The sequence below is a fragment of the Petromyzon marinus genome, unplaced genomic scaffold (genome assembly GCF_048934315.1).
Source record: "Petromyzon marinus isolate PM22_M1 ecotype Great Lakes invasive population unplaced genomic scaffold, UKy_Petmar_22M1.pri1.0 PM_Scaffold_8, whole genome shotgun sequence".
NCBI lineage: Eukaryota > Metazoa > Chordata > Hyperoartia > Petromyzontiformes > Petromyzontidae > Petromyzon > Petromyzon marinus.
The window spans coordinates 859,491-869,908 of NW_027423688.1; the positions used below are offsets into that span (position 1 = coordinate 859,491).

At 53.3% G+C, this 10,418-nt stretch overlaps 1 protein-coding gene across 2 annotated transcripts; it reads right to left on the bottom strand.

Moving 5' to 3' along the window:
• Positions 1 to 945: 945 nt before the first annotated feature.
• On the bottom strand, positions 946 to 10,163 carry LOC142923844 (U3 small nucleolar ribonucleoprotein IMP4-like). Of its 2 annotated transcripts, none has more exons than XR_012940885.1 (8): positions 10,034 to 10,163; positions 8,722 to 8,887; positions 7,157 to 7,258; positions 6,773 to 6,853; positions 5,750 to 5,859; positions 3,738 to 4,492; positions 2,831 to 2,901; positions 946 to 2,397 (listed from the first exon to the last, which is right to left on the bottom strand). XR_012940885.1 is itself a non-coding variant. In XM_076064828.1 (8 exons), exons 5-6 carry the CDS (start codon positions 5,798 to 5,800, stop codon positions 4,319 to 4,321), a joined length of 225 nt encoding a protein of 74 aa, XP_075920943.1. In that variant the 5' UTR covers positions 5,801 to 5,859; positions 6,773 to 6,853; positions 7,157 to 7,258; positions 8,722 to 8,908; positions 10,034 to 10,161; the 3' UTR covers positions 946 to 2,397; positions 2,831 to 2,901; positions 3,738 to 4,318. The 2 variants fall into 2 exon arrangements, 1 of the variants encoding a protein (XP_075920943.1); XM_076064828.1 differs by having other exon boundaries at positions 8,722 to 8,908; positions 10,034 to 10,161.
• Between the last annotated feature and the right edge of the window lie 255 nt (positions 10,164 to 10,418).

Consider the following 10,418-nt stretch of genomic DNA (forward strand, 5'->3'; position numbering starts at 1 on the left):
AAACATCAAGTGACATGAAAACTGCGATGGGACGTGAAAGACAACATGGAGAGACAAGAGGGCGCCACGTGTGTTCTTCCATGCCAGCAGCAGCATCATCGCAGGCAATGAGGTTCAAATGGGCACAGGAACTTTGAGGTGGACCCACGAGTGGTCGAGCCACAGCGGCGTGCAATCGGCGACCTCTATACGCTTGGCGCAATCCGCATCGTCATTTCACGGAGCCCTTGTCCACTCGACGAGTGCGACGACGCCGTCCCACCGTCATTCGGCGCCTCGTGGTGACATCACAACAGCAAAGCGACAGATGTTGATTATTCATTTCTTGAGGCAATTCGAGGGCCCGGTTACATCACGTTGTGATACACGCACACACCGTCAAGATATACTACACCGGTCATAAAAAAAGCAGGGGATAGAAAGGTGGGGGAGCGGACCCGACCACAGGTATTGTTTAAAAGACGTCAAGCGGACCGGTGGTTTTAAATGCAAGTCCATGCAAACACCAACATCCGAACGATTGTACCAATAAATCCTGAACCTTCTGGAAGATTTCAGCTCCCGCTGGTTTGGATCAGGGTGATGTTGGGGCAAATTCCATTAATTGGGAAAGGTGGCAATCTTGTGGGAATGTCCTCGCCAGAGAAGAAACTTGTCGCTTCCATGTTTTATTTTCATCCAACGTCCCATTAGCGAGATCCAGAGCGTGACGAACTCATATGGAGTCGGCCTCCTGTAATTTTTCTGGTCTCATTCTCACCACAGGTGAAAGCAGAGCCACACATCAACGTGCCAATGGGGCCACGGTTGAAGTGGTGGGGCCACGGTTGAAGTGGCGGTGGCCACGGGTCATGTGGCCTCGATGTATTTTCCATGTTGAAGGCCGATTGCCCCAAACATTGCCCGTCATATGCAGTGTCACTGAATAACGTGTGAAACATACTGTAGCATATACAAAATTTTATTTTCTTCATACATTAAATACAATAAACACAATAAACATGAAATGCATATAGGACATTTATAACTCTCTCAATGACCAAACTTGTATTTTATGAACACACTTATACAAGCAAAATATGACAAAAGTGTTCCAGATTACAGTTTCAATTGAGACTGAAATCCGGAATCATTACCCCCTACTGACAGACTAATAATACCCGCTCGCAGGCCAAGTGCTGATTCACCTTGGGGCCTCGCCTGGTATAGAGGTCGTGGGTTAAATCCCGACGCCTGTATATCTGGAGTTTGCATGTTCTCCCCGTGACCGCGTGGATTTTTCTCTGGGTCCTTCGGTTTTTCCCTCCACATTTAGAAACATGCGTTTAAAAGTATTTGGCTGCTATATATTTCTGCGTGACAAGCCACTTTATAGCACTTTCATTTGTGGCCCGGTCGTTCCTGAAAGAGAGCTATACAGCTGAGTGGGCCTTACCTGGTAAAATAAAAATAGATTAGTTTTGTTAGTTTATTTTGTGCCACAGGGGGACAGCTACAGGGGGGGGGGGGGGGGGTGCCCATTAAAATGGTCGAGATGAGATGCAACTTAAGGCGCTTGTGACTTCCCAAAAATATTATTTATGGCAGGTTTTCACATCTAAACATCCCGGGTGGCATTGAAGCCAAGAGCTCCCACCCTAGGTGAGTAGCTACGAGAGCGGTGCTGTGCACGGCGACACGCCACTTTCTCCATCTGCCTGACTTGGTATTTTCTTTTTTGTTACTTAAATAAATGTTAATGTTTCGTTTTGTGTACGCGTGTATGTACACCGTTTGGGGAGCGGTGGTGCAGCAGTTAGCGCACTACGAACTCAGCCATCTGAGTACGTGGTGTGGGGTGTGTATAACATCGCAAAACTGGGGAGGACAAAGGCAGCCAGACGTGGGGCTGGCCACAAAACCACTTCTGTGCCATGCCGGCCATCATAGGTGCTACCCGTTAACAGCACTTGCCCCAGCAATCTGTTAACGGCGATACGGAGTACCTTTGTCTTTTTGTGCAATTGTGTGCTTCTGTGTGCGACGCATGCGACGATGTGCATGTTTGTGTTTGATAAATGTACATCCGCAATGTGTGTGTGACGCGTATAATGCGCGTGTGTGACGAGGGTTGGAACAGCGATTCACGCACTGCCCTATCCACGCGGCGACCTCTCCTCAACGTCTCGAGCCTCGGCGGAGAGCGCCGCGAGGTTCGACTCCAACTCCGGCTTTCCAGGGACAAACCCCCCCCCAATGCCCCTCCCCCCAGGCCCATGGGGGGGGGGGGAAGTCCTCCCCTCCCTCACTCCACGCTCAGGAACTTCCTCTTCTTCGCCGTGTTCATGTACGGTCGCCAAGGCCACTCCACCTCGGCGGTGGCCGCGTTGTCCAGCGTGCCCAGTTTAATCTCATAGACTGCGCGACACACAAAAGCAAAGATCCCCCCCATGCAGCCTTTAACAGACGGCGTGGGAAAAGCGCTGTTCGTGTGTTAGCATGTAGGAAAGCCAGCACGGCACACCAAGGGGTGGGTGTGGGTGGCCAGCATTACGTCCGATCATCTTTGAATTTACACATCGCATCCGGGGTGGGGGAATGCGAGTCGGGTCACGGTACAGCGAATGCGACCAGAGCAGCGACCCCACCGACTCAAGTTCCGATCCGCTCTACAAGTCACCCGCGGGCCACCTAGCCCAAGGCTAGACTCTTACATTCAGCCCATCATCCTCTCAGGGGTCGATAAAATTTACAACCACTTCGTAGGGAAGTCCACAAGGAATGTGGAATTTCCACCGCCTCTGCAGGGGTGTAAAGTGGAGACGAGTAACAATGTGTCAGGCAGACTTACGCTCCATCTCGAATCACGGTCCCACCTCCTTCAACTCGATGTCCTTGCCGTCGCGCTTGTAGACGTTGTGCCTGTTGGGAGGGGGGAAAGGGGGCACAGAAGTCACGGGAGGGGTCGCGGCAAGTCACACGGACGGCGCTGGACTCTCATTACGTGTCCTCGCAGACGTTTGCCAGTTAGAGGCCAGCGGCCACACTGTTTAAAACTGCGGATGCATTAGCAAATGAACAACATTACGCGCCTTCAGCTTCAGAGATGGCGTTAAATAAAAACTCTGTGCTGTTGCTCGAAAACTAAAGTAAAACGAAACTATTTTTATTTTACCACTGAGCTATGTAGCTCTTTTTTACATAAAAATGTATAGCAGCAAAATACTCGAAATTCAAGTTTCTAAATGTGTAGGGAAAAACCCGGAGGACCCGGAGAAAAATCAAAGTGACCAGGAGGAGAACATGCAAACTCCGAATATACAGGCGGACACACAGCACCTGGCCCAAAAGTCTGCTCACTCTTTCCCATTCCGAGACATCTGCAAGTTGCCGGGTGGTAGGTGTCACGTTCACCGCTGAATCTCGGTACGCGCGAGCGGCTCGGCGTTAATTTTATTTATAGAGGCGTAGCGCTGCTGTTTTTAAAAGGCGTTGCCCTCACCGCAGAGAACCGTAGTGACACGACCGGCACTCTATGGAACAAAACTGTGCCACACGCCCTCCCGCATAGTCTTATGGGAGCAAAAGGTATGTCTTCAGGTCAGAAGACGTACTTGAGTTTTTCTTACGGTTCCGTTTCGACGACGTATATGTACATCATGGAAATGAGAAAGGGTTATAGCCTATACGAGGGATCTTTGTGCTTTGGGGATGGGGGAGGAAGATGTGGGTGAGACTGGCACGGTGCCCGCACGCACCGTCTTTCCGAGTCGCGACGTGAAGTTGTGCATCACGAGGTGTTGGAATGCCTCGGACATCATGTCCACGTCCGGATGTCGTGCCGCATCACCACGCTCGAGAGTGTCAAGTACACCGTGGCATCGTACCACGTGTCACATGAACAGCATGCCGGAAAGTTAGACACACCACAGGTGTCACACAGACTGTACTGGAGAGTTAAACAGACTGCCCTTCCATCTGCGGCATCATACCACATCACACCACATACACAGTTAAAACACCACAATTCCATGTCTGCAGCATCATACTACACACCGCACATCGTACGCACAGCTAAATACACCTCCATCCCCGTCTGTTGCACCGCATCACACACGTCACACCATGCATCACACCGGGGAGCGGGAGCGGAGTGGCTATCTCATTACACTACAAATCCGGTGACCTGACTTCGATTTCCGGTGTGTCCAAGCATCGACAGTGGGGAGACAAAAGGGGCCAGATGCGGTAATGACCACACCACCCACCCCGCCATGTGCCCTGCCGGCCTTCGTAGGTCGCTCGACAAACAGCATTTGCCCTGACAGCCTGTTAAAGGCTACACGGGGGAGCTTTGTCGACTGCGGTGCGTGCGCGTGCCTGGCATACCGCGGTGCTCATGCAGGACGATGAAGTCGTTGACGGCGTTGGCGCAGCACGCCCACACCAGCGCCTGCAGCTTGTGGCCTCCGTGGTTCATCGGCTGAGCGTTCGGCAGGATCAGCTTCATCTCCTGCGGTGGTGGTGGGAGGGTGGTGGTGGTGTGGTAACATGACAGCAAGCGGTCACACGCCGAGTCCGCTCTTCCCACCGGCGTCCGTCCCGGCCACGCTGCTTTCGCCCCCCCCACTTCCCCGCCCCCCCACTGTATCCGACTCGGGTTGTGTTGTTTGTTTTTTCCATTGCGGAAGCCGAGCCGAGCCGTGCCGGTATACGGGGTCGCCAAACCCCGTGTTGGCACAACTGGGATGCACCATTGGAAAAACTTTACTATTTTTATTTTACCAGGTAAGGCCCACTGAGCTATGCAGCTCTTTTCCAGAAGCGACCTGGCCACAAATCATAGCTCAACTAAGTGGCTTATCGCCATGTGGAAATTTATAGCAGCCAAATACTCTTAAACGGACGTTGATTCTAAATGCGGAGGGAAAAACCGGAGGACCTGGAGAGAAATCCACGCGACTCCTCGGAAAGAGGCACGCAACTCCAAATATACAGCAGGCATCAGGGTCAGGATTGAACCTGCGACCTCCTGTATACCAGGTGAGGGAGTTAACATCTCGCCACAGTGGCGCCCCCAATGGTACATCTTTCCGTGACCACCGACCGTGCGGAGTGCTACAGTAGATACATTTTCGATGAATGGAAGGGATCGGTCATCGCGAAAAGGCGGACTGAATCGCGAGGAATGAAGTTGACAAAAGCTGCATGCACCAAACCAAAGTGTCCAACGCTCCACCACTTACGACCCCCCCCCCCCCCACACAGCCTCCACCTTTCATCAACAACCAGATTTCTTCTGGTTAACTCAACGGATGCGAGTTGTCTCACACTGCACAAGCCCGATGATTGGTCGACACGACTCGTGTGAGGTGCAAGGAACTGATTCTAAAGCCGATAGAGAACACGTGTGTGTGTGCGGTAATTTAGCAGTTAGCATGCTGCCCCACAAACCTAGTGACCCGAGGTTTATTTCCGTTCATGGCCAACACCAGTGGCGATTATCTGAACTGGTCCTGGGCCTCCCCTAGATCAACTCAGCCTCAAACGAGTACCTAGTGCGGTGTTTAAACATCATTACCAGAGAGATAAAGGTGGCCAGTTGTGGTGCTAGCCACCTACACCCTCGCAAACAGCACCTGTCCCAAAAACCTGTTAAGGCTATATGGGGGACCTCTGTCTTTGCGCGCTTGTACACATGCAATACACGAGGACCCACATTCCTCGTGTGACCCCAAACCCTGTAGCCCCTGTGACCCCGTGCCCGCACCTTGATGAACTGCTTGAGGAGGGAGCTGGGGTCGCGTGAGGTCGTCGCCATGATGTGTGGGTCCTTCACGCCGGCTCAGCGGTACTCGTCATCCATGTGGCTGCTCACTCCTACTGACACGGGGGGGGGGGGGTGGATAGAAAGAGGTGGTAGATGGGGCAGGGGGGACGGAGAGGGTAGGTTATCATTTGCCATACTTCACCGTGCAGGTGAGTGAAGGTGTGTGTGTGGGTGGATGGATGGAAGGAGCGACCAGGAATAGTTGAGAATATCACTCTGCAGTGATCGCGTTGATTTTGTGTAGCGAGCTGAGCAATAATGAGACCTGGATGAGTCCCAATTGCAAGAGTGGGTGGGTGATATGGCAGGTGAGTGGGTAAATTGAGTAACATGATGAGTGAGTGAATGAGTGCGTCAGTGCATGTTAAACCTCTTTGTTACAGCACGTAGCCAACCGTGGTAATCGGAAGTGTGACAAACTAACCACAAAAAGTAGTTCTCAAGAAATGAGTTTGTCAATCTAGACGATGATTTAAAAGTGCAAAGCTCCAGTGGCATCCTAATATTGTAAGGAAGACCGCTCCAGAAGGAAGACTGCTCCAGAAGCACACGTTATGTGGTGACCACGGCCTTCATTTGACATTCCACCAAAATTTACGCCAGCCATCACACACACACGGCCGACTCTTTTTCCACGTTCACGCCACGGGATTTTTCAAAGTCCACTTGGGAAGCAATCGCCGTGCAGTATTTACGGTCAACGCAACTGCGGCATTAAACCCATTAAACCGGTGGGGGGGGGGGGGGGTTGAGGGCCCGCCGTTCTCGAACCGCGAACCTCCGCGGCAAAACACGGTGCCACCGCTTGGCAGGAAGGACCGACGGCGAGCCGGGGATGCGCGCCGACTCGGCGTGTCTAGCGGGCGGAGACGCGCGACGCTTATCCCTCTGCCTCGGGAGTCTCGCGGGAAGGAAGAGAGAGAGAGATGCGAGGAGACGTGATGGTGAGGGATGTGAGATCACCCTCCCCTCCCTGGTCGAACTCCACGGCCTTCTGGAGTTCAAGCGCCTCCCACCGCAGGTCCGTAGGCAGCACCAGGTTTTCTTCGGTGACGACGTCAGGGGGACAGGGGGCAGTGGGTGGGGGGCGGGCAGGGGAGAATTAACAAGGAAGAAAAATCATGCGCACGCATGGATTCATTCGGAAACGCTTTCCAACGCGCGGTTGTCTTCTCGCCTGTATTGTCAGACCGTCTTGTCCCATCTTAGTCCGTCTTGCGTGTCTCATTGTCTCTAGATCCGTCTCTAGTCTGTCTTGCGTGTCTCAACGTCTCTAGTCTGTCTCGCTGTCTCTCGTCTGTCTTGTCGTCGCGAGCCCATCTCTAGATCCGTCTCGCCGCCCGTTACCATCGAGCGCCCTCTTGAGCTGCGCCTTCTCCTCTACGAGGAACTTCTTGGCCTCCTGCGCCTTGCGGTAGAGGTACTCGCCGTGCAGTTGCGCCTCCTCAGCTGCACCACCAAACAAAGACAAAGATCCCCCATGTAGCCTTCGACAGGACTGTCGGGTGCAAGTGCTGTTAACGAGCAGCACCTTTGATACACGAAGGGGGGTAGGTGGCCAGCACCACATCCGGCCGCCTTAATTTCCCCAGTGGCGATGTTTACACAACGCACCAGGTACTCATTTGAGGCTGAGTTGACCAAGGGGAGGCCCAGGAACGGAATCGTCACCAGTGTTGGCCGTGAGCGGGAATTGAACTCGGGTCGCTGGGTTAGTAGTGCAGCGTAGTGCTAATCGCGAGACGACCATAAACAACAACCGCCATTCGCCACGAAGTGGTGGAGATGTCACCACGGCGCTCGTGCCAGGCTACGTGCAGGTTAAGGCCACATGAAGCGTCGAACGCCCGCTGGCAGCAGGAGGTCACAGACAGACAGACCCAGGTTGCCATTGGTTGCTTGACTGAGATGACTGGCCGATGCACCACCTGTGCCCCCTACTGTGCTACACTACCGCTCCAACCTACACAAACTCTCTTGGGCTATACTCTTTGGTTCTTTCGGTAAAGTCACATAGGCATAAAATATAAAATAAATTAAATCACGACGTTTCGGGCACAACACAAGCGTCCATCATCAGGTGGGACAAACCACAGCAAGAAACAATTGCCGACGTGGGCAAAAGAGCTGCTGTAAACAAGAGACTATATAGGTAAGAGAAGGGGGGAGGATCAGGGAGGAGAGATAGAGAGGGGGGGTATGAGGGGAGTGCTGAAGAGAGCGGGGCTGGGAGTGGGAAGCTTAAGAAATTAGAGATGCGGAAAGTTAAGGTAACACCATAAAGCAGTTAAGGTTTTACCTGGTTAATAACATTCTTCCAATGAATACTCAGTTTGTATCCATCTTCTCGGTTGAAGTTATGTCTGTGTTTATATATCTGGATGGCTTGATGAACAAACCTTTGATAGTAGCCCGAAGGTTTGCAGAGCGGCACCACGATACTCCTAGCGACGTCGTTGATTAATGTCTGTAATTAATATCGATGGTGAATCTCTGTAATTAATATCGATGATTCGATTCCACGAGAACAGATTCCACAAGAATCGATTCCACAACTATTTTAGTAAAGCGAAGTACGCGATTCGATTCAAACGTGTTCGTTCCGGTCTCATCAGAATCGGTATTGATTCTGTGCTGGAGGAATCCAATGAGCTATAAAGCTCTTTGATCAAAGATGTGCCAGTAGGGGGCACGGGGTCATAACGTCACAACAAACAATACAAAAACGATAGGAGTGCAAAGGGAATGGTAGCAAACCACTAAAAATAGATGAAATAAACCATATAAGTTCATACTCTTTGGTTCTTTCGGTAAGAAGTCTCACTCTCCGTTCCACCCACTACAACTGGCGTCAGAAGTAGCCAAATAGTAAGATGAATCGCTATAATGGAGACGCGAAGAAAAACTCGTACCAGGGCTCCAGTGGAAGAGGAGGACGACTCAACACCACTGGGGTTGGCAGCCCAGGAAGGGGGAGGAGAAGCGACGACGGCCGAGCTGCTCACTGCCCGGCCGCCCGGCGGCTCACCACCGTCGGAGAGGGCGCTTCAGGTGGCTCACTCCCGCCTCGCCCAACTCCTGCACGCGGCGGCATCCATCCTCGACGAAATACATCGCGGGTTATAACCACAACAAATATAATCACAATCACTGCGACCATAATCGCCGTAACCACAAATATAATCATAACCACCAGCTACATAACCACAAGTATAAACACTACTGCCACAAATATAACCATAACCACCACAACCATAACAACCAACATAACCACCACAACAACCACAATGATGCTGATACACTCTCACACCATGTGGGTCCCCTTGTCTCCTTGTGTCTCCCTGTGGGTGAGTGGATGGGTTGGCGAGAGAGTCGGTGGGTTGGCAAGAGAGTCGGTGGGTTGGTGAGAGAGTGGGTGGGTGGCAGAGTGAGTGACCGGTGGCAGAGTGAGTGACCGGTGGCAGTGGGTGACCGGTGACTAAGTGGGTGGGTGGCAGTGGGTGACCGGTGACCAAGTGGGTGGGTGGCAGTGGGTGACCGGTGACGAAGTGGGTGAGAGAGTGGGTGGCTGAGTGGGTGGCCGAGTGGGTGGCTGAGTGAATTGGTGAGTGGATGAGTGCCAGAGTGGGTGGGTGAATGGCTGAGTGGGTGGGTGAGAATCAGTATGTTTTTGCTGGAGGAATCCGATGAGCTATGAAGCTCTTTTTCATAGATGCCCAGAGAGTGGCTGAGTGGGTGGCTGAGTGAGTGTCGGTGGGTGTGAGTGGGAATGAAATCTAACCTGCACCTCTGCATTGCAAATCCAGCGAGCTAACGCCCTGCGTGTGGTGGGGTAAAGTGTGGGCATGGCCACTTTGCTCCAACACGTCCGGACCAGCGTGGAAGAGTAGACCAAATACCTCTATATAGCGGCCTCTAGTGGATGCCTTTTCCAGCAGCAGGCGATTCGCATCCACAACAAACCCGTCCCTCCAGGGATAAAAACACACGGCAGTCTGGGAGTGCCTCTCATCAGCTATGGCTCAACACGAGGGCCACTCTGGGGCCGGTTTCCACCGTCAGCGCCTCATCATCAGCAGCAGCAGGGCCGGGCTCTGCTTGAAGCAGCGCCGTGAACTCAGCAGGCGTCTAGGACGTGACGGCTGTGGGCCAGGCGCCTCCTCCTCTGTCTCCCCCCACCACCGCCGCCACTGCTGATGTGTGCACACCGCGCGAGGTTCTCACCTTCAGGCTGAGTCGACGTAGAGGAGGCCCAGCGAGCCGCCGCTTCAGAAGATTTCGCGACCCACTGACGGTGGCCGTGAGCGGGAAACCAAATCGGCCGCTCGCCACCCACAATCCAGAGCGCGCGCCGCCTCCACTCGCCCCCTGCCTGACCGGAAGTAGCAGCGGGGGGAGGGGGGTGGGCAATGGGGGCGTGAGGGGGGGGGTTGAGGGGGAGCATGGGCGGGGGTTGCCAGGGGGGGCAAGGGGGGTCGCGAGGGGGGGGGGATGCTTGGGGGGGGGGTTGTGAAGGGGGAGGGGCAGGGGGGGAAAGAGGGAGCATGGGGGAGGAGCTTAGGTGAGGGGGAGGAGCTAATGGCTATTACACCACGCCGCGTCTCGCGCC

Bases quoted from the DNA above. Each gene is read 5' to 3' on its own strand.
- LOC142923844 (XM_076064828.1), bottom strand. From the start codon at position 5,800: ATGGCGACGACCTCACGCGACCCCAGCTCCCTCCTCAAGCAGTTCATC. The intron at 4,493-5,749 runs GTGCGGGCACGG...CCACCACCGCAG, and splicing joins TCCTCAAGCAGTTCATCAAG to GAGATGAAGCTGATCCTGCC.